Here is a 24,521-nt window from a genome sequence, read left to right as displayed (position 1 = left end):
TAATTATGAGATATATGTTTCCAAGTATTTATGAGTACTTAAATATGATTTCAGAGGAAGTTCCACTTATTATCAACACTATATTGTTCCTTAAAAATGCAAATATATTCATGGCATTAAAAAATATTAAAATTCTGCTTTAGTTGTTCCTAGAATATGGGTATAAAACATGAACTATAGATGGATATATTATTTTAATAAAACTTCTAATAAAGGTAATAAAATTATATGATTTGCCTACTCTTCAACTCTAGCAGACAGTAAATTGATTTTGTGGGTATCTAATATCTATAGAATTGAATTCTTCATTTATTCCATAATCTTACTCTAAGTGGATATGGGTATTCTAACATCCTGGAAAATAATGCCTAGAGAATTTGGGGAAGAGTAGCCCATTTCTCAAGTAAATTTATCTGGTTTTATATATTTCAGCTACTGATGGGATTATTAATGTTAATACTATTTACAATGAAGAATATGGGGGAATGGTCTTTTTAGATGAAAATGCTTTTATCATATAGGCAGTTCTCACTTTGCATGGTACTGTGTTAAATGAAAATTGTCCATTTTGGAATCCTGTCCTCACCAAAGTGCAAAGGTAGGACTGTCTGTATACAGTTCTAGGTTTTTCTATCAACTTGAACATTTGTTACATTTACTTTTGTGAATTTTCACTTAATATCAATATATTAGCATTACAAGGTAGTTCCTTAACAGAATTAAATCAATTGTATGCCTATATATCTATGCTTAAATGTAAACAAATCAAGAAATATCTTTAAATATTCATAGGTTTTGGAGTATGAATATGAATTATATATTAAGTTTTTTCCTCCGATAATTCAAATATAAATTAAACCTGTTGAAAACTTTGAAGCAAATAAAACATCTCAAATCCCTTAGGTTTCTCCTGTTACATGGCACTGAGTCAATATATATACATATATTATTCATCTTTAAAATACATAAATACAAAAAGTCCAAAACGCTTAATTAAATAAAAAATTCAAACATAACGCAAGTATGTTTTTAAAAACATTATAGACAGTAAACTCATACAATAGCACAATGGAACAAATAAGTACACATGGGACTAATGAATTTCAAAACTAAGCTGTTAACTTTGCCTACTAGCCAAGATCTCAACAAGGTTTAATTATGTCAGCTCTTACACCTTTGCTATTTGAATGACCCATTAAATCCTCTATCATATCTCTCAACTGCCCTTCATTTTATTCTCAATCTGCATGACTGGAAGTTCTATTTTGAGTAACGATAAGATCTGAACCATGAAATTAAAGTTGCAGAAAAATCAGCTGCAAACCTTGGGTCTTTGACTCATACAGATTAGAGACTGAAAGGGATGAATGGTTAAGAAAGAGCATGGTTAGCCTTTATCAGATAGGCTGACTGGAATGCCGGTGGAAATTCCGCGTTAAGCAGTATGGAAGGCCGTTTCAAAACATTTTATATAAAACATAACAATAACAACGAAGAAATAAGAAGCTGATTTAAATATTAAGAACATGCTGAATAGGTATTTTATTAAACTGATCAACATGCAACTTTACCACAATTTTTTAAACTCAGGAAGCCAAAAGAACTTCATAAATTCTCCAAATGAATTAATATATGGTTTTTAAATAAAATTGTCAAAATGTATCAAATCATTCTGAATTTTAGAAAATTTAGCTGTGATTACTTGTAATCAATTTTTTTGAGACCTTAAATAGGCCAGATCAACACAACTGCAAAAGTTTTAAAGTTTACATTATAGATAGCATTCATAATAACGCCTGGAAAAATATTCAAAATTAGACAGATACCATTTAAAAAATTTATAGAAACATATGACAGCTAGTATTTACCAAAGACTAACTACTAGGTAGAGTAAAAACATTTTCTTAATATTTTTTATACATGCCTTATTTTAGAAAAAGCATGGTCCATATTTAACTGAAAGGACCTTGTAAAGTTAAACTCCTCTAACACATCTGGATTTCTTCTTATATATCATATATATTCCAATGGCCATCATAATGAAATTTACTATATAAATTAAATGGATGTTAAATTTTCTAATATCTGTTAAGTACACGGTCATTTAATTCATTCCTCAAATATAGGCTATACCTAAATTTATGGCTCCTCCCACAGCCTTGTACCATATGTGTTCAATATATTTAATAAGTTCAACACAGGTGCTGGAGACAGTGTAGTCTAGCAGGTAAGAGCTAGGACTCCTGGCACCAGCTTGCCTGCATTGAAATTCCAGCTCTTACTCTTATTATCTGACCTTTGGCAAGTTACTTAACCTCTGTGTACCTCATTTCACCCATCTGTAAAGTAGAAGTAAGGTGAAGTGAAGTGAAGTAGAAGTGAAGTATTTAGTTCATAGGGCTAATGTGAGAATTAAATGAGTTAATTTCTGAAAAGCACTCAGAAGCATGCTTGGTAGGTTAGTAAGCACCCTCCACGCATTAGTCATTATCATCACAGCCAAAGTAATCATGACCTAAAAACTATCCTGTGAAAAATTATCTCCATGTACAAACGCAGAATCTCAGATAGATAAGAAGTCTATTTGTTCAGTATCACTAGACAGATCGCCATTTTAGTGATTATTTTATTTTGAATTTTAATACCCCACTGAGATATACTAGAGATGGTCTGTTCTGCAACAAGAATTTTTATTTCTTGAAGTAAAAATATAAAATTGAAATGTATACAGAGCATAAATGAACACTATAAGACATAAGAACCAAATGCAAAGTGTGGCCCTTACTAGGATGCTGATTTGAACAAATCAACTCCAAACACACACTTTTTAGATATGTGGTATTTCTAGATCAGTATCTTTTAAGTTTTAAGAGACTACAAATCTCCTGGAGATCTTATCATACTATAGATTCTGATTCAGTAGGTCTGGGATGGAGCCCAAGAGTCTGGGCTGCTGATAAGCCCCCCAGGGCCCAGGCCCAGGCTGCTGGTGCCTGAAGCATACTTGGAGTAACAAGGGGGTTACTGTTAATTACATTGTGTATGATAAAGGCATTGTGGTCATACGAGAAAATTCCAGAACTTTTCAGAGATGCTCAAGGAGTTACACAGTGGTGAAATGGTATGATGCCCGGGATTCATTGTTTTAGCAAGTGACAAAAAAGATAGATGAAGCAAATGTAACAAAATCTTTATTGGAGGATCCGGGTGGGTAACAGACATTTAAAAATTCACTGTACTATTCTATTGTTGTGTGTGTTTGAAAACTTTTATAGTAAAACATTTTAAAAGTATCCTTCTTAAAAATAAATAAATAAATAAAAAATAAAAGTATCCTTCTTATATTAATGTGGGAAAATGTCCGTAATGAACTTGAAGAACATTATTATGCTCAAGATTTCTTCTAGTCCTGTAAATAGTTTCTCTTTCATAGGCAAGGAAAAATATTAACTTCAGGGAGACCCTCAAAGTAACAATAAAACAGGTCATTTCTTTTCAAACTTCATTTTCTATCTTAAGGGTTTAAAATCTTACTATTCAAAGTTTTAAATCTGCATTTAACTTCTTCCTTCAAACCTGCTGCTATGTTTATCTACTTTAACCAAGACGATCTGCTTATATTTCCTGGAACTTAAACACTTACCTGTGATTTCTCTGAAGTGGTTTCAGAATGTGATTCATTGGTGATACCAGTGGCATTTACAGGAGAAACTTCAAATGTGATATCATCTAGGCCTGGGATAGAGGACAACTGAGAAAAGAAATTTAGTGTTGGTTTATGAGGATAAGATTAGCTGCTTAAAAACTGTAAGTTTCTAGGTGTGTGTATTTTAAATAGCTACCTTACGTTTTTAAGCTTATAGAAATAGGATTTATAGGGGCACCTGGGTGGCTCAGTTGGTTGAGTGTCCGACTTTGGCTCAGGTCATGATCTCACGGTTCATGAGTGCAAGACCTGCAGCGGGCTCTGTGCTGACAGCTTAAAGCCCGGAGACCGCTTCAGATTCTGTGTCTCTGTCTCTCTCTCTGACCCTCCCCTCTCATGCTCTATTTCGCTCTCTCAAAAATAAATAAAATTTTTAAAAATTTTAAAAAATAAAAGAAATAGGGTTTATAAAGACACTAATCTTTGGTGTCTGAAATTCTCCATGCCATAAACTATTTAAAAGTGAAAGTCATTCACAAGTAAAATATTTCGGAATGATTTTCCATTGATCTGACTTAGCTTATAACCATTCTTTTCCCGGGAATTATCTTTTAAAATATAAGGAATCCTAGTGTAGGGGATAAAAAGCAAGGGCTTTGGAGTCAGATTGTGTAGGTTTATGTCACAAGCTATGTGACATTCTGTAAATCTCCCTAGACCTCAATTTTCTCCCCTGTAAAGTGGGAATAAGAAAACTTACCTCACAAAGTTATTGTTAAAGGATTTTTATTAAACATGCTTTGTAAAAAAAAAAAAAAAGTCCTTTGTAGCACATTTTAAATTTGAATTATCTGGGAAATGACAAAACTCTTGTCATCACATGTTTGACAGCCCATTCTTTTTTTCTTTCTTTAAACATTTATTACCAAATGTTACTAAAATGTGTTCTTTTAATTTTTTTTAACATTTATTTATTTTTGAGAGAGACACACACAGAGCATGAACGGGGGAGGGTTAGAGAGAGAGGAAGACACAGAATCAGAAGCAGGCTCCAGGCTCTGAGCTGTCAGCACAGAGCCTGATGCGGGGCTCGAACCCATGAACTGTAAGATGACAACCTGAGCTTAAGTCGGCTGCTTAACTGACTGAGCCATGCAGGGGACGCTAAAATGTGTTATTTTTAATACACAAAAGCTAGGCATGTTATTAGTGGTTACATATTTCAAGTTAGATCTGCAAGATCCATGCAAACCCACCTTTTTGATTTCGTTCTGATATCAGTGATAGATATTTGTTAGATATTTGGCTGACCTTAGGGATTAATTTTATGGTTATGGAAATAATTAAGGTTCTGGAAATGATTCAAGTTAACTTAGCTACACAGTAACTTAACTTGTGACTGTGGACTCTAACTCAAGAACTGCTCAAACATTAAAGTAAGACACATACTCATAATGAATAATAATAAAGAAAACCAGGTGAAGCAGCAATATTCATGGAGAACCGCTCACTGATGACAATACTTAGCATAATGGCTGTGGCCCAAACAGTTACCAGTAGGGATGGCTGCTAGGAGAGTATCTTAAACATGGTCAAGGCCCAGTATCCTAAATCTTCCAAGCTACAGAAATGTGCTGAGAGAAATACAGTGGCTAAAGTCCATAAGATGTAGAAAGTACAAATTAGACATTCTAATCCTTATGCTAATGATATTAGCCATTTTACTTCCTCATAAATATTCAATAAGCATTTTTTCAGATCAATTTTTTTTTGATAAAAGACAAAGTCACAAAAATATACTAGTATCTTCATTATTTTATAGTCAGGGAAAACACAAAACCTGCAAGCTTTCAAGTCAAAGCAGTTTTCTATTTTTGCTAGTTATATTGTGTAATTTCTGACCTCAAAACTGGTATTCTTCACTAGCATTCAATATATTTGATATTTGAAAACAGAAAATAGTGATATTTTCTCCAAATTTTGTCCTAGAGACATCAGAATTTTTATTAATTTGTAATGAGTTATCAAACGATTACTATTAAGATAATCGTTCATAAGCTACAACACAGCCTGCTTAATACCTTTCCTTAAATTCCACCTCTATACTACAATATGCTTGAGGTCCATGTTTTGATTTTTTACTTTGCTTTTCTGTTTGGAGTGTCATGTAACTACTGTATTGTAAATGATGGAAAATAATTGCATATGTTAAAAAAATATGAAACTTTATAAAGTAAAAAAAAAAAATTTTCAAAAAAAAAAAAGATAATCGTGAATTTTCCATCAAATGAACTACAGAAATAGCCCAATTTGTTAACATGTTATTCACATGCTTTTGACTGGAATACTGAAAGAAATTTCAATTCATGTTTACATTTAAACAGACTCAGTTAACAGTTCATAATGAGTATCATTACCTTTGTAATTATAATAAATTAAAAGCAAACACAAAACACTGTACCACCTCATGGATGCAGGAGCTAAACTGAATTCATTCCCAATTCAATTAAAGTTAAGTTGACTGAGAAAGTTAGTAAATGCAGAACAAAGCTTATACCATATATCTTTCAGAAATACAAACCTTTGCATCTAAAATATTGAGAGTTGTTTCAATTTGCTGGATACGAAGAGAAAGGTCTGACAGTTTCTGGAAAAGAAAGATCAGAAGAACAAAGTCTGACTGAAACGAGCTGTTAACAAGGGTGAACAAATGGCAGATTTGAAACAACAAAACACACTATGGTTTAAATATTAGTCATTTTCTAATATAGTACACTTTTATTTACAAGAGTAGGAATGGGAGCTCAAGTAAGTATTTTTGTAACCTCCGTTAGCATGCTTCATGGCTACTTTCTAAAACTGTGTTCACAGATAAGCAAAAGTTATATATTCAGCCCTATCAAACTCATCAGAGCCATAATTAGTCACTGGAATCAGAAGGTAAACTTCTTCCAGGACAGAGTTTTTTGTTCACTGCTATATCCCTCATGCCCAGAACAGTACTTGATACTTAATAGGAGTCTAATGATTATTTGTTGATGAATGGAGAAATTCTTCATAGAAAAGAATAAAAATTAGCCCAAGACAGTTTGGAACAAGATCTGCCTTTAAAAGTTACTTAAACACTTACATATATATAATTAGTCCCAAATTAAAATTTTTTAAGTCTGAAAATTAAAAGAAGATGAAATTAAAAGCTGAGCAGTTCATGCTGGAAAGATGTAAAATAATGAGAAAAAAATTAAGAGTACTAAAAAGCAAAAGGAATCAACCTACCATCAATATCCAAGATAAAACAGAACCAAAAGCTTACCATGCTCTAGTTATTCTGTACAATTAAATTATGTGTGTATACATTATATATAGCCACACAAGTAAAAGTAACACCATATAATATGATCCATTAGAGCATTTACTTAAAACTCCCTAATCCTAAACATTATTATTCAGTGACTAGTCCAAGGCAGTTGGCCCATTGACAACTGGCAGATGTGCAGCAGCATTCTGACTGCTTTCTGGGTTATTATCAAGATCCTGACTAACTCTCAAGCAGAATTTTTACACTCCAAGCAATGGTCATTTTGCCCACATTTAGAGGGGAAAAAACCTGAAAGCAGTCACAATGTAGCTAGAACTTCTTCACAATACATTTTTAAGATGGGCATCCTGGTATTTCTAAAGTTACAATTTTTTACTTTATAATTTTTAAATTTTGTTTTATTTCTAACATTAGAATCTAGTTTTAATGGCACTCAAAGCTTTAACTTTGATTTCTAGCATTTGTTTACATAAGGCTTTAATGTAAATATAAACACAGGTTTACAAAACATCCTATAAATGCATTCCTCTCCAAATTATAAGTGTTTTCCTGGAAATTATGCAAATTACGTTTTTGCAGATTTCATCAGTATTTTATAGAAAAGCTTAGTAACTGCAAAAATCCTGTAACAAATTAATTTGTAAAGTCAGATAATTTTTAGCTTATTTATAAACAAATGTGTTGGTCTGATTAAAGTGAATACAGAAAAAGATGAATTAAAAATTGTTTAGATATATTTACATACATGTACTTTTAAAAATTTTTATTTATTTCTGAGAGAGAGACACAGAGAGTGAGCAGGGGAGGGGTAGAGACAGAGGGAGACACAGAATCTGAAGCAGGCTCCAGGCTCTGAGCTCTCAGCACAGGGTCTGATGTGGGCTGGTATCATGACCTGAGCGGAAGTTGGCCACATAACCGACTGAGTCACCCAGGCGCCTCTATATAAATGTACTTTTAAGTAATAATCACCACCATTGTAAATGTCCCAGCATCCACCTTACTATGCTACACTGTATATGCAATGTATCATTTGAAATCTCACACCAAATGCATAAAGTAGGAACTATTATCATGACAGTTTTAAAGAACAGAAAGCTGAGTTTTCATACAAGTTAAATTATCTGAACTTAAGCACTCCAAATCCAGATATAAAGATAGTAACTCTCCTTCAAAGACAGAAATAATTTTTACATTGTTTGAAAGAATATACATTGTGAGAACATGGTGCCATAGACTCTGGGTGATGATGATGTGTTAATGTACATTGTAACAAATGTACCAGGCTGAGGGGAAATGTTAGTAATAGGGGAAGTTGTGCTTGGTGAACTCAGGGAGGCAAAAGGAGCACATGGGAGCTCAAGGTTTTCTGCTCAGTTTTGCTCTGAACCTAAAACTTTTCTAATGTGTGTGTGTGTGTATATATATATGTGTGTATATATATATATTATATATATACACACATATATACATATATATTATGTATGTATAAATATATTTATAAAAACACACAAGATGGAAAATTCCTAGGCATTGCATAGATAAAAATTTTGTTACTCAAAGCTAATAAGTAATCAATCCATTTCTCATGAATGCTAAGATGCTACTGTGCTTAAAAAAAAAAAGGAATCAAATTATTCTGAAATAATTTCTAAAATAGATGTTATTTATCTGGAATTGTTTGTTTTAATATTTTTATTTATTTATTTTTAATTTTTTTAATGTTTTTATTTATTTTTGAGAGACAGACAGCATGAGCAGGGGAGGGTCAGAGAAGGAGTCACAGGACTGAAGACAGGCTCCAGGCTCTGAGCTAGTGGTCAGCACAGAGCCTGATGCGGGGCTCAAACCCACGAACCCCGTGAGATCATGACCTGAGCCGAAGTCAGATGCTTACCCGACTGAGCTACTCAGGCGCCCCTGTTTTAATATTTTTAATGTGTATTTCTGAGAGAGAGAAGAGAGAGTGTGAGTGGGGGAGGGGCAGAGAGAGCTACAGACACAAAATCTGCAACAGGCTCTAGGCTCTGAACTGTCAGCACAGAGCCCCAAGCACAGAGCCTGATAGGAAACTTGGACCCATGAATCCTGAGGCCATGACCTAAGCCTAAACTACCCAGGCACTTCTATCTTTATAAGGATTTAAGCAAACCTGAAATGCCTTGCTTTGGGACAATAGATTAATTTGCAAGGTACCTGAAGTTTGTCAGGTAAGCTGAAAATTTCTTGATTTATCACCCACCTATTTCTAAAGTGGTGAATTTCATTAAAGTAAAAAAGATGAAAGGAGTAAAAATGGAGTTAATACTTGAACATGGAAACAAAAAAAAAATACTGTGGCTTTTTCATGTTTATAAAATATCCAGTTTGCATATCCAATTCTCAAAAAGAGAAACAACATTTAAAAATCATGGCTCCCTTGGTATATCAAACTGGGTTGGTTATGATCTATAAGCCAGAAAGGGAAGCAATCAGTGGCTTTATTAAGCTTCGTTTGGCACTTAAACCCAACAGTTGTAAAAGTTGTGGCAGTAAATAATAGCAAGATTATTTGGCTGAAGGTTAAGTCTGATGGTGGGATTAAAAATGGGATGCAGAAGATAAGCACTCTAAAATTTGTTAGGTTATATAAGAATTCCCAGCATTTTTTCCCTATTCTTAAAGAATTTAGAAAAAAAGACAGTTTGGAATTTTCAAAAATGATTAAAAACTCATTATTCTAGGCATATTACAAGTCTGAGTCAAAATAACACATATGATGGACAGAATACCTTTGACTTTAAAATTCTTTATAAGGTTAAATTTCTGCTCAGTTTTATCTATAATGTGCATAGAACTTGTACTGAACTTCCTACCCCAACCTGTTATAAATTTGCACACCCAATGGGCCACCATAAGATTTTTTCTGAGTAGGGCCCAGAACAGAAATGCTTCTGGAGATTTGTGAAGGATGAATCTTATAACTTGGGTTTGATTCAACTACTTTCCTTTCTCGGGATTCCAACCTTTCTCCTGACCCTGGTTTCAGGCATTAGAAGAGTTATAAAGTACTCTGGTATCCAGAAAGTTTTTTAAAAGTGAAGTTTTTTACTTTTCTCTTTCTTTTTTAAAAAGTTTATTTATTTTGAGAGAGAGCAAGCACAACAGGGGGCAGGGGAGGGGCAGAGAGAGAGAAATGGAGAGAGAGAATCCCAAGCAGGCTCTGCCCTGTTGGCAGAAAGCCCAAAGCCGGGCTCAATCTCAAGAACCAGGAGATCAAGACCTGAGCCTAAATCAAGAGTCAGACACTGAACTGACTGAGCCATCCAGACTCTTCTCTTTATTAGAGAACTGCAAAACCAGTATTAGTGATGAAGAAAGAGCCTTTATCATTTGTTTCAAATTTAATTCCAGTTGAAGTTTCGCTGGGATTGAAGTCATTACAGTTTGTATTTGCTTCAAACCAGATTATACGAAAAACAAAAAACAACAATAAAACTCCCTAGTTTTCTTTTCTCCCTAGTTCACTTCCAATTCAAAAAATAACACCTAAGTTTCCTTTTTTGCTGAGAAAAACAGTCATTTTGGCTCTTGCTTAGGTTTTAACTAAACAAGGAATACAGGTCTAATAGATGCTATTTAACAAACGACAGCCCCTTTTGAAAAATCACATTGATCTTAACCTGAGGAAAAAAAGTGGCACTTGATGTTTGAATACGTATATTATGTCCTTGGAATTTATCATATCGAAAAAGACAACATCAAATGGATATGGCACAGCAAAGAAGAGAATATAAATCTAAAAAATAAATTTTGAAATAGCTCATTATAGTCTCTCACTTGAAAATGATGTAAACATGCCTCTTATCCAGATCGAAAGATGCAATGTAACAGAAGTGTGAAATGCTTTTGGTTTTTACAGTTGTTAGATCAAAGCTGGAATCCCAACCCTGTTCCTTTCTAGCTGTGTCAATGTGGGTAAGTTAGAGTAGCAATTGCAGCTAGAAATACTGTGTAAACAAATATATGACTAATGAATGAATAAATGACTAAGCAAATGATTTCAATGTCTCTACATCTTAATTTTCTGTATTTCTAAAAGAGATAATTGAACCTCTCTCCCAGGGCTGGGCTGTAATGAATAAATACATGTAGAGCACACAACACAATACCTACACAGAGCAAGCACACAATAAATATTAGTTACTGTCATCACACCAAGCAAACAGTCTATAACTGACATAAATATCCAGACTGCTAAAATATGAATTGTAAATAATGGGTTATAGTCATTATAGTCAACCCTAGACCACCACCCATTAAGGAGAAAAAGGCAATAAACTACCTTTAAACTTTTTGAGCTTTTGGTCAACAAACTTTTCTCCAGGGTTCAAGGAGGAACTAGGGAATAGTGAAATACTCAAAACAGTTGAGGGAAAGTTGAGAGGAACAGAAGGGGGTTAAAGAGTGAATCAGGAGGCTCTGATAATGCTAAGCAATCAATAAACAAGAGGGTTATTGTTGTATTGGATTTAGCCTTCAGTAAATAGCACTCATTTCCTAGGCAGTGAAAAGTGTTATGCACTACGAAGGGGAGAGGCTATCCCTGCACCAGGGCCGCTTAACCAAGTTCCCTTCGCAGCTGTGTTTACTGGTTGTTTTATTTTTTTTTTAACCTGATGATGAGGAGTATGTGGATGGAGTATTTGCTCCTCTCTGCTTACAATCTTTGAATTGCCTCTCTCCACCCTACCCTGGTATAAAAAGTGAAGGACCAAATCCTCAGTCAGTTAATTCTATATCCCATTTAGAGAAGCAGCAGGGAGATAAAACTCCTGGAAGCGAGCATCTAGCCTCTGGGCCCGTTAGATAAAATGTAACAAACGTGGAACACCTGGGTGGCTCAGGCCATTAAGCGGGTAAGGGTCTGACTTCAGCTCAGGCATGATCTCGTTGTTTGTGGGGTCAAGCCCCACATCGCATCGGATTCTGTGCTGACAGCTCAGAGCCTAGAGCCTGTTTCAGATTCTGTGTCTCCCTCCCCCTCTCTCTGCCCTTCCCCTGCTCGTGCTCGGTCTCAAAAATAAATAAACATTAAAAAAATTAAAAATATATATAACGAACTGAGTCTCTCTATCGATTATTATATTTCACTTTCTTTTGTTTTAGCAAGAAGGCAGAAGAGATTTTAGCTAGAAATTGTTAACTAGACAAAAATATAATGTAGTACGAATGAAAATAGTTTTCCTGTCTCCCTGCAATTTTTGTTAATAACAACACGTCTAACAAAAACTACTTGCTAAACCTATACCTTATAAATAAGACAGAAGGAACTAAATACTATTTTTATGGACTCACCTGTGAATGATCTCATTTTACTCCTCTTTCTCCTTCCTTAAACCCAATTTCAACCCAGGATTCCCATTTTCTTCCCCATTCTCTTTTTTGGCTTTTTAAGAAAAAACAGGGGTCCTTGAATCTTAATTAGGTACTCAATCTTCACTTCACAAGTCATTTGCTAAAAGTATTTTTATTATTTTCATGATGATATTTGATACTGAAGTTATATTTCAAGGCTACTTCCCCAATCATCTTTTGGATCAAGGAATGTAAAATAATTTTATATGGACTGAAAACAATGTGTATGTAAAGATATAAATCTTTGGGGGAAAATGTAAATCTTTGAGGTAAGACAAATTTCAAAGTAAAAAAAAATGTTTTAACTTGTGAAATCCTGGAATTCCTTTTGTTCTCTTTAGGCACATAAGTCTTATTGAACCATCTCACAAAGGCCTCTAGTAAACTAATTGAGTAGAGGTGGGGTGCAAGACTGATGATACATAATCAAAGAGGATTTAAGGTATGTCAGAGGTCATGGTCCATTAGTACCTAGACTGTAATTGTTTTACTCATTTGCCACCTTCAAAAGTACAATTTCTAGGCTCCTCATTAAACCGGTATCACCAGACCTACCTCCTCACAAACTGTAGAAAAGCGGTTGAGGAACTTTACAGTGTGCACCACAAATTGGTTTAGAAATGCCACCGTTCTTTTCTGTTGAATAGCTGGCACCTGTGTTATGTAAGAACAAACATGACTTGTACAGAAGGAAGTACACCGTGCAAACCCTTTGACATCAATTATATATAATAATAACAACGGGGCATTCTTCTGTATTATGAGTTACTGTAAGTACTACGAAGAGTCACTAACTTGTTTTCCTAAACTGTGGGGTGGGGTGTCTGATGACAGAAGCCGCAAAGTTTGAGTATGAGCTTTGGATTCACAAAATGTGAACTTGAAGAGATAAAGGCAACACACATAAACACACAAAAACGTGGGGACCATATAAAAGAGGTAGGGTTAGAGGTCGCAACCTGCTCCTGTCGCCGGCCTGTAACCGGAGCATAGAGCGACTCCTAATACCGGAAGCAAAGACCAGGAAAGGTACCACCCCTCTAAACGGATCAGGAAGGACCCCTTTTTAAGGTGAACTATAGGACTCTTCCCTCCCGAGAGCAGGACCGGAGAGGCCCGGGGCCGGGGCCAGCGTTGGATATGGAGATATGGGGTGTCCCTGGGAACCGAGGGTTCCTTCCCCATCTTCCTCCCAGGTCGCCTAAGTTCAAGTCGGTCGTTTACAAACCTTGGTCAGGTCTATGCCTGACCCCATGAGAGGAAGCCCGTCCTCATCCATCTCCGAAGCGGGCGGGGGACCCAGGGCTCGCCCACAAATCCCTCCCAGACGGGCCCGCCCAACCCGGTAATAATGTTCAAACACCTCCCCCTAGTCCCCGCCTCCAGGGCCCTTCCCACCGGAAGGAAACGCCCCCTCTTGCCAATCACGCGGCTGCTCGCGTAGAACCCGCCTCTATGCGCAGCATTCTGGGATTGGTAGTTCAGGTCGGGATTGTGACGTCAGAAGCAAAGGCGCTGGGTTGGACAAAGCTGTGGGTTTAGCAGTAAAATCTTTAAAACGAAGTTAAGAAAATAAAAAAAACCAAAACACGGAGTCGGGGTGAGGTTATCCTTGCTTACTCCTGTCATATAAGTTGCTAAATGATTCGTCAATAAAAAAATATACATTTTAAAATTTCTGCTAAGTTCTGGATACTCTCCTAGGTCTTGTGGGAAATACAAAGATTGAATCAGGTTTAGCCTGCTGCACTAGAGAGGTTTGTGCTCTGAAGCAGGACACAAAACTTGTTTCCTAAGGACTTTAAACATGAAATAAAATGTCAAATGCTACAAGTGAGGCAAAGACCGATGCAAGTGACATCCACTGAGATCATCAAAAAGGTACAATAGCACCTGGACAGAAATTTGCATCAGGGATTTGAAGATATTGGCTCAGATTTTGACTGTTCAGTTTAGCACCTATAGGATCTAGGAACAGCCACCAAACCAAAAATTGATGCCCTTCTATGTACCAACTAAGATGCTCAGTACTGAAAAGATGGAGGATAGCGTCTGCCTTCATTAAGTTTATAGTCTAGGGTAGATATATACCGTCTGGAAGTGCCACATCTAGACAGATGTGCTAACAATACTGAAAATGTTCTGTGCACTTGCATACTCCCAGACAAGCAAATATTCCATAGATAAAAGGTGCTCTTAAGTCCTCTGAGAAAACCAGAGAAGGTAGTTTTATAGCAGGTACTTGAGTGGAGTTATCCAGGCAGACAATTTGAGGTGAACCTTTGTACAGAGGCATGGGTGTATGGTATGTAAAGGAAATGGAAAGCTACTTTGTAATGTTGAAGGAAAAAAATCCTAGAAATGGAGAACAGTAGGAAAGGAGTCTGGAGAAGTAGATAGAACAACTCATTAAGGGTCTTGTGTGTTAGATTTGATACTACTCTCCATGTTTCCTTCAAGTGTGATCTATGGACCACCAGCATCCATTTCTTTGAGAGTGGGCAGTACTTCTTAAAATGCACATTCCAGGAATTAACTTTAGATAAACAAGAACCTCTGGGGGTGAGTCTAGAAATCTGCATTTTAACTCTCTGCGCCCCCTTCCCCATTATTCTGAACTGAAAGGTTAGAAGGTTTCTTCTGTAGGTAATGGGAGTCATTTAAAAATCCTGGGCAGGAGAGTGACATGATTCACTCTTCATGACTTTCCTTTTACCTTTCTGGCCACTCATTTTTCCTTTGTTGGTCCTTTCTCATTTTCCCAACCTCTGGAGTTTCCCACCTTTCTATATCTAGGCCAGATCTTACATTGGAAGCCAGTGCATTTGAAGCAGAGTGAGCAAGGTGGGAAATGAAGATGAAAAGTTATGTGGGGGACAGCTCGTGGAGAGCTTTGTAGGCCATTGTAAGGACTCTAGCTTTCTGGGTAAGATGAGAAGTCATAGAAAGATTTCAAACAGACACATAATGGGAGCCACTGAAAAGCTTTAAGCAGGGAAGTGGCATGATCAGAATTGTAATTGAAGACATTCTATTTGGCACTAGGTAATAAGAGTGACATGAGGGTTGTAGGCAAACCTGGAAAAGTTACACAGCTTTAACAGTCACCTTTTACTCTATTCTCCTTTGCATTTAAACACCCATGAAGCTGTATGACTTCCAGCTTCTACATAGCTCTTGAGTCTATCTGTAACTCTCCATCTTTCTGCTACATCTCAAGTTCTAACATTCTCTGATGCCTGGGTTACTGTAATAGCCTCTTCCAACCTCCATCAGTGTTACTCCAACAAAACACATTGTAGCCATATAGTGACTGTTTATAAAGACAAATCTGATTATATTACCCAGGATATAATTTTGCTTCTCATTTCCCTCAGTTTAATGTGCTTAGAAGGCCCTCTGTATGGCTCTTGCTCACCTTTCTAACTTCACTTCTCAGTATTCTCTCCATTTAACCCCCCCCCCCAAATTTCTTTAAATTCTGGAAACCAAGGATTGCTCTGGGCATTAAACATGTCTCCTTTGCCGAGAACAATCTCCCTTGTTCCCTGACCACCCCTGCCTGTCTAATTCCTTATTCTCATCTCCTTTATCCTTGTTTTCAACAGTTTGAAAACTGTGTACTTGGATGTAATTTTCTTTGTATTTATTATCCTTGAAGTTTGCTGAGGTCACATCTGTGGTTTGATGTTTTAAATTAAATTTTGAAAGATTTTTTCTGGCCATTACATTTTCAAACAAAGTTTTTTCCTGTCATGTTTCCTCTTTTTCTGGGACTCCAAAGTGCATGTATGTTAGATCACTTGATACTGTCCACAGTTCATTGATGCTCTGCTCATTTTTTTCTTCCTGTGCTTTAGGGTAGATAATTCTGATCAGCCTATCTTCAAACGTACTGATACCTTGTTTTCTAATGTTAAGTTTATTATGACACTACTCATCCAATTAATTTTTTAGATTTTTCAGTTCTAAAATGTCCATTTTTAGGAGTTTCTAATTTTCTTCTAAAATTCTCTGTACCCATCTTTCCCTGTATATATATATTTAACACAGATTTATTACAGTTGTCACTTTCAAGTTCTTATGTAATGCTTCCACTATCTGGTTCATCTATTATGCCTGCTTCTATTGCCTTTTTCTTGATTATGGATTATATTGCCTACATTTTGGGATGTTACATAATTTTAACTTTTATTCTGGACATTGTGGGGCAAAAAAAGGAACATTGGAAATTAAGTGATTAATCCTTCACAAATTGAGTTGAACTGGTGCTAGGCTACAGTTTTAATTAGATTGAGTTTACCTGCAGTTAGCCCAAATCCTGGTCTCCTGCAAAGGCCTGAGTTCTTTGATCTCGTTAATGTTTGAGTTAGAGGGGAATTATATATGTTTTCAGAACATTTTGGTTCACCTTTGTATTCAACTTCAGCAAGGCCCAGGAATCAAAGCACCATGAGAATGGGCAAGACTTAGTGTATTCTTTCTACTGCAGCTTTCTTAGCAACCTTGGGAGTGGGTGGGTGGGATGTAGGCCTAAGTGATTTGTTTTTGTGATTGGGGTCCTTCTGGATCCAAGTCTGTCCTCCCAGCTTATACTGTTGGCAAAAAATCTCGGTTGGTTTCTTCTTGAATCTGCAGAGTTTCCCAGAGTATCACCGGCTTGGTCCTCCACCTACTTGTACCTAGACCTGACCCTTCTCTCTATGACAATGTCACAGCTAGTAAAGACTCACTTATGTCCCCCTAGATCCAGACATCTCTACAGAACTTAGTTCATTAAGGTCTTGCTCCATCCACCGATTTCCAACAGCCCCATGGAAAATTATGATTTTTATTTTATCTGGTCATTATTACAACTGATGTGAGAAGGTTTCTTGCATCTTTCTACATCCTAACTAGCAGCAGAAGCCTTATCATCCTATCCTTAGAGAAGCTTTCCCTGATCTACCAGCACTAGGCTAACTGTCCCTCTGAATATATGCTTCTCCAGCATCCTCCAGATCACTTTATCTTAGCACATTTTATACTTGCTTGTTTGCCTAAATGTCTACTAGACTGTTGATTCCAGACAAAGATTCCTCCTTGTTCACTAGGAAGGCCCTGTCCCAAAATGACTGACCTAAGGTAAATCCTTAAGTATCTGTCAAATGACATTTGGTCTAATGACCCTTGTGCTTCCTTATCTTGCTTGATCTTCCATGAATCTTAGATTTAGAAGGCACTCCTAATTCTGGGTAAACTCATTCAGTCAGTTACCCTTGAGCAAAGTCCCCAACTGGCCAGCCTCGCTTTCCTCTTTAGAGCCAGGAGAGGCTCTCAGTGATAGGAAAAAAAAAAAAAAAAAAACCAAACAAAAAACCAGACAGACACTTCATGGTTATGTATGTCATCTATAAGTAGCGGGCATGCATATATGTAGTATAGAACTACAGAAACATGAACTTGTTCTCAGTTGGCCAGGTGACAAGTTTTTTTTTTTCAAACTGGTTTGGTTTCTTTAAAAACAAAAAGACAAATATAATGCTAGATGTGATTTCTAGTTAACAGGAAGAAGACTGGCTGCTTCTCTCTGCCTCCTTGCTGATGACTGGGATCCTTGCTGATTACTGCTCATCAGTCATCCACAGCTCCGGACAAGCAGTGCCATTCACGGTTTAAGAACTGAATTTCCAGGACTGCTAAAAACAATCTCTAGCTAGAAGTCTTGGCCAACTGCCAGAAATCCTCTGAAGTATGTACTTCTTCCTCCAGGCTTTCATTGGGAATGTATTACCAGGTTTCATTTACTACAGTGAATTTTGGAGGCAGGATGAAACAAGTAGATTATAATGAATACTTATTTCAAAGGGCAAAGATATATATATATCTATATATGAGAAGAGATATATATATATCACCTGTTTATATCCATTCAATAAAAAATCTTTAAGAATTTTCCAATAGTACGTTTGTTTTCACAGCACGTTACTAGAAAATAACTTGTTTAATTTTATGATGGATAAGTTCTTAGGCAAGTGGAACAAGGGGAATTTGTTTCCTATTTTTCTTTTGTGTTTCTTCCTGCTCTGCTTTGGGATGGACAACAGTTAGAGGGGTATGGTGTATCTTCATTAAGAGTGAGAAAATAAAATTAAAAGTCCCCTATCTGTTTTTTCTGTCCCATCCCTCGTGAAGTGATACAAATCATCTGTTGGGACTTGGTTAAGTGAGGGAATGCTAGCCTATTTATTTCAATTGTGTTAAGAATTAAATGTCTTGGCTACCTCTTTTAATTGTTTTGCCTTTTCAAACTTCTAGACTCAGATAGTTGACTTGTAGTCCTGTATCCTATTGGCAGGGCATTGGATTCTTCTCTAGAAAGCTGACTACGTCAAGAGAAGAGATCTAAAGATATTTAGTTAGGGGGTCCCTAATAAAAAAGCACATGGCCTAGTGATGAGCCTCCTTTCTTTGAGGGGATGGGGTGGGGGAAGCTCTCACTGATGCACTTGTACCCACCAGTTTTAATTCATGGAGGTAACTGATGAGAGAGTAATGCTATTAAGCGTTTATTACTACATTTCCCAAGAGAAGGGGGCACACCATGCCACACAGGGCCACAGAGAAAATGCCAGATTTTGGTAAGGAGGCAGATGGAAGCAGGAGCCAGAGGAAAGCATGGGCCAGAGTGTTTATTGGGTTTCTGTGGGAAAGGCAAAGCAGGGCAGGGGAAGCAGTTGAAGACTGGCTAGTGTGAATAATTCTGGTCAACTTTCAGGCATGGGAGCTGTCCCTAGCTGTCTGTACCTGGCCCTGAGTTGAGACAGGGCAGGGGAAATACTGGCGTGGTGTCTAAGAGTTAGATAAGAGCTCCAGATTGGTTGGTTTGATATGAAAAATGTATTTCCAAGTAAGTTGTTTTACTGTCTTTAGGAATTAGCCAGCCCCAGAAAAGGCAGGTGAGGTCACAAAAGTCAGAGCCTCAATAATATAGAAAATAAAAAAATCCATAGTTAATTGGCCCATCACAATTAGTGATGGATGCTAAAAAGACAAATACAGAATCTAAGAAAACAGTGAGAATACTTACCTTTCAGTATGTGGATTTTAGGTAATAGTTTCATCAAGGCACCCCACTCCTGAGTCTAGAGTCTCATTTCATTTCTCAAGTGATCACAGGGGAAGGAGCAGCTGTCTGGGTATGCAAGCTAGGGGGAGGGTTTTTGGAAGGGGATGTGTCTAATTACTCCTGATTCACACTCTCAAACTTCCTGTTTTAGTAACCCCTGAAGCATGCACCTCACTTCAGAGGAACTGATGCCCCAAGAAATCCAAATGTCTTAACTTTCCTGCCTTAGAAGATGATGCCACTTCTCTTCTTTCAATCCTTACAATACTCCTTGCTTTCATCACTCATTTGATACCTAGCACATGCTACCATTATCTTTTTGTGACCACGTGTAATATTGCCAACCTCTTTGAGATCAGAGGCCAGTTTCCATTTTTTTACATTGGCATGCACATGTTAGTTAATATCTTGTTTTTAGTTAAGAACTTATTATAAAAGTGAACTACTGGGGCACCCAGAGGAAAGGGGCTCAGGTCATGATCTCATGGTTTGGTTTGTGGGTCCAAGCCTGCATCGGAGGTGCTGACAGCTCAGAGCCTGGAGCCTGCTTGAGATTCTGTGTCTCTCTCTCAAAAATAGATAAACATTAAAAAAATTAAAAGTGAACTATTTATCCTGGAAAACTTAAAGCATGAGGGAAAAATGTCATATCACTCTTCTTAGAAGCAACAACTGTGGGGGCACTCGGTGGCTCAGTTAGTTAAGTGTCTGACTCTTGATTTAGGCTCAGGTTATGATCTCAGGGTTTGGTTTGCTAACAGTGAGGCACCTGATTGGGACTCTCTCTCTTTCTCTGCCCCTCCCCTGCTACTCCATGCCTGCTTTCTTGCTCTTTCTCAAAATAATTAAATATGAAAAAGAGAAGTGACCATTATGACTCTTATATCGCCAAGGTACTTTATCTTAAATACACCAAGTCAGATTTTTTCCCTCATTGGTGGGAGTATCAACGAGCAGGCCTCAGTCATGAGTCTTTACTTAGCTTTGTACACTTTTTATAGCACTCTGTTCTCTTCATAGAATAACCCTTTCAATTTATTAAAAACAAAAAAGCAGCAAGTGATGCCACTATCAGCTGCTTCTAATTAACCTCCCTTGGCTGTTTCAGTAAATGACTCAGCACCTGGACTTCTTAAAGTGGTCAGGTTACTTTGAATCACAACCAAATAAAATCACTTAGCACTACTCTGGAAGTTCAACATCAACATTTCTTCTTGTAGCCTTGTTTCTAGAGTCCAAAATGATCTTGTTAGAACCTTTGCTATTATCCTTTAAAAAATGACAGGGCCAGAAGATATGAGCCAATCAATCTAGGAAAGTGGTTCACAATATTTTCCAGTATGAGAAGCCTTTTTTAATAGAAAACAATTTTGAGGAACCCCAAATGATTGTGGCTGAACATTTAATATTCATTGAGTGGATATATACACATTTTTGAGGATTTAAAATTCATTTAATAATGGAAATGGTGAAGTATATTTGGAAATTCATCTTAAAGTCCCAAATTTCATTCAAAATAGGAGTTTGCTGCCTTTTATTTTCCAGGCTAGGTCCTATTAGTTTTCCCATAATACATCCTACTTTAGAAAGTCTGTTTTCTTATGTGTTATAGAGCAGAAAAAAATTTTTTTTTACTTTCTATAATTTATTTTTTATAATTTATATCCAAATTAGCACATGGTGCAACAATGATTTTAAGAGTAGATTCCTTACGCCCCTTCCCCATTTAACCCACCCACCTTCCCACAACCCCATCCAGCTACCCTCTGTTTGTTGTCTATATTTAAGAGTCTCTTATGTTTTGTCCCCCTCCTTGTTTTGATTTTTGCTTCCCTACCCATATTTTCATGTTTTGTATCTTAAAGTCCTCATATGAGTGAAGTCATGATATTTGTCTTTTTCTAACTTCACTTAGCATAACCTCTAGTCCCATCCATTTGATTGCCAAATAATACTCCACTGTATATATACACCACATCTTCTTTATCCATTCATCTGTCGGTGGACATTTGGGCTCTTTCCATACTTTGGCTATTGTTGATAGTGCTATTACCTTTGGAGCGCATGTGTCCCCTTGAAACAGCACACCTTTATCCCATGGATAAATACCTAGTAGTGCAATTGCTAGGTCATAGGGTAGTTCTATTAATTTTTTCAGGAAACTCCATACTGTTTTCCAGAGTCGCTTTACCAGTTTGCATTCCCACCAGCAGTGCAAAAGAGATCCTCTTTCTCCACATCCTCGCCAATATCTGTTGTTGCAGGAATTGTTAAAGTATTCTGGCTCTCATTTGAACTCCAGAGCCAAACCTGGGGGTCACATAATAGATATCAAGATGACAGGCACACCTTGATGTATCTGGGACCTTTTTAACCCTCTCAAGATTTCTGAATGAGATCTTCAAAGCCCCTCTTGCTGTATTGGAGAGAAGGGTTCATTGGCAGGCTCATTCCTCCTACTACCTGTTAACAGTATTTTGGGGGAGGAAGGAGCTATTAGCAAAACACTTGAAATCAGTATCTGCCAGAATTATGTGGGCAGGTTTGATTTTTGGAGCTGTTTATATTATTTCAGGACCCCAGGAGGTCATGGTTTCAAAGGTAAAAAAGGATTTTGATAGTGGGAATATGAATATAATACTCAGAAGCCTTACAGTAATTCCATACTCTTCCATTTGGCATTAACAGGCTGGGAAGCAACGACCCAAGGTTTTGTAAAGATTATATATACATGAGAACATAGCTTAGTTATTGTGGCAAGTGGGTGGAATGATAGGGGAAAGACTAGGTCAAAAACACTGATAGAATTTAGAATTGCTCCATGGGATCTAATGTATCTGTGGGGTAAGTCCTGGAGGGGCTGAGACGTCTGAAGCAGCTACGTCTATGACCAGGTCTTGTACTTGCTCAAAAAGTGCCAGGGAAATCTTATTAGAGATCATAGATTCTAAGTGAGGGACAGATACTCCCACAGATTTCTCCTTGGTACAGGCAACTGGGAGAGAAATGCCCCATTAGCTGTTTACAATGCAGCCCGAGGCACTGGTGTCCCAACTCACTGAGAATCAGCCCTACATAACATTTGGCAGTCTTTTAAATTCCAGAGTCTCAACCTTAATGAAAAAAATATTTTATAGTCTGAAGTGAGCTCTTATACAATAATTACTATAAGATATACCTGAGTTATTTTACCTGTAATAAACACCTAGATTTAGTTAATACTAGTAGAAGAAAGAACTAAAAATTAACCAAAGAAATACTAATTTAGAAAAGATGGCAGAAAAAGTTCTTTAAAAAATAACTTCTAGTTGGGGTGCCTGGGTGGCTCAGTTGATTAAGTGCCAGACTTTGGCTCAGGTCATGATCTCATGGTTTGTGGGTTCAAGCCCGATGTCGGGCTCTGTGTTGACAGCTCAGTCTGGAGCCTGCTTTGGATTCTGTGTCTCCCTCTTTCTGCCCCTTACCCACTTGCTCTCTCTCAAAAATAAAGAAATATTAAAAAAAAAAAACTTCTAGGGGCATCTGGGTGGCTCAGTTATTCATCCAACTCTTGATCTTGGCTCAGGTCATGATCTCATGGTTTGTGAGTTTGAGCTCTGCACCAGGCTCTGTGCTGACAGTGCGGAGCCTGCTTGGGATTCTCTCTCAGCTGCTACCCTGCTTGCATCCTTTCAAAATAAATAAATAAACTAAAAACAAACAAACAACAAAAACTTCTATTGGTCTGGTTTAAACTAATGTCAACTAAGAAAGTCATGTCTTACAGTTATAGTCTAAGTAAAAATGAACCAAAATGAACTAATTTGTTTAGACAGCCTCCAACTTCTTTATCACTGTGGCATACTTTATGACTAGTTGCCTTGGCCTTTTTGAGAGGTTAGTTGTATGGGGTCTTATTTCCTTTATACACTGTTCCCAAAATAAAGATTTCCTAAAACAGAACTGGAAAGCTCTTGAGATGGTTGCAGAGATTAACCTTAATTTTGGCCAGAGTCTAATCTTGTCTGGATTTGGCTCAGTAATATGACAACAGCTGTGCTTATAAGAAAGATCAAAGTTGTGTTTAACCACCACTAGAAGCAAACATACCAGCAGCATTTGTAGTCTTTACTATAAAGAAAGGAAATAGGCACTCAAGTCAGTATAGCACTAAAAATGCAATTGGTAGAAATGCTTTATTTCATACATCTTTAAATCCATTGGGTTACTCAAATGGTTTGCAAAGGCAGAGAAACTTGATGGCCTCTCCTGTTACTTACCATTGTTCCTATGGATTTTATAAATTTATGTATTACAAGTCTCAAGGTATTCTGTTAAAAATTAGTTGAGAAGGCAAATAGCAATAAAAGAAACACATAAGTTAAACAGAAATAAGCTGATTTAAGGAAATTTCCAGGCAAATGTAACTTGATCCTACATACGGGCAACAATTGTTTTTACTAAGGTAGTTTAAAGAACAGCAGAAAAGGTCAGAAAGGAGATTCAGTGCTTTCGATTTCTCATGAAGGTTGTGTCCATGCATGCAAAAGAAATTGGTTATGTTGAGTCTGAGTAATGGATATGTCACCAAATGTGTATTTGTTTCTCCTTTGGTGAAAGGAAATCTTCAAAGCTGATATCTTAATTACTTGGTTGCATTATTGTGCATAGTTAACAAATGGGTTGCTATAAATTAAAGTCATGTTAATAACAACAAAAGAAAACTTCTACCTGTTTTAAAAGGCATATTTCTTTAAATGTATAATTAGAAACAAATGTTAGCTGTTTTGAAATTCTTTTCCAATGCCTGTTAAAATAAATGTTTTTTGAATCAGCAAGGTGTTAGATTAAAGAAACAGAATGTTCTCTCCTGTCCTTGTTACTAAGCACACCGACAGCTTGATAAAGATATATTGGAACAGAATGCTGCTTCTGAGGACTGGACCATGCTCTCACGAGGAATATGTGGAAATGGACCATCATAATGGTGATTTTTACTTTTGTCACATTTTATTTGGGCTCAAATCTAAGGCAATATATTACTGGTATCATATAAAGTTGGGTTGAGTTTA

General features: G+C 36.7%; 1 protein-coding gene across 2 annotated transcripts in view; it reads right to left on the bottom strand.

The window, feature by feature from the left end:
* Nucleotides 1-13,745, bottom strand: part of WASHC3 (WASH complex subunit 3) — a 49,163-nt gene extending 35,418 nt beyond the window's left edge. The window contains exons 1-4 of one of the 2 annotated variants that reach the window (XM_029954326.1): nucleotides 13,591-13,745; nucleotides 12,918-13,016; nucleotides 6,228-6,293; nucleotides 3,644-3,751 (exon numbers count right to left, since the gene is read on the bottom strand). In XM_029954326.1, coding sequence (XP_029810186.1) covers nucleotides 3,644-3,751; nucleotides 6,228-6,293; nucleotides 12,918-13,016; nucleotides 13,591-13,641 — 324 coding nt within the window. In that variant the 5' untranslated portion in view covers nucleotides 13,642-13,745. The remainder of the gene's footprint in view (nucleotides 1-3,643; nucleotides 3,752-6,227; nucleotides 6,294-12,917; nucleotides 13,017-13,590) is intronic. The other variant, XM_029954325.1, reaches the window with a different exon arrangement.
* Between the last annotated feature and the right edge of the window lie 10,776 nt (nucleotides 13,746-24,521).

The sequence above is a fragment of the Suricata suricatta genome, chromosome 10 (assembly GCF_006229205.1).
Source record: "Suricata suricatta isolate VVHF042 chromosome 10, meerkat_22Aug2017_6uvM2_HiC, whole genome shotgun sequence".
NCBI classification, from domain to species: domain Eukaryota; kingdom Metazoa; phylum Chordata; class Mammalia; order Carnivora; family Herpestidae; genus Suricata; species Suricata suricatta.
Note: the sequence above shows the minus strand (reverse complement) of the source record. Positions and strands in the feature narration are given on the sequence as shown.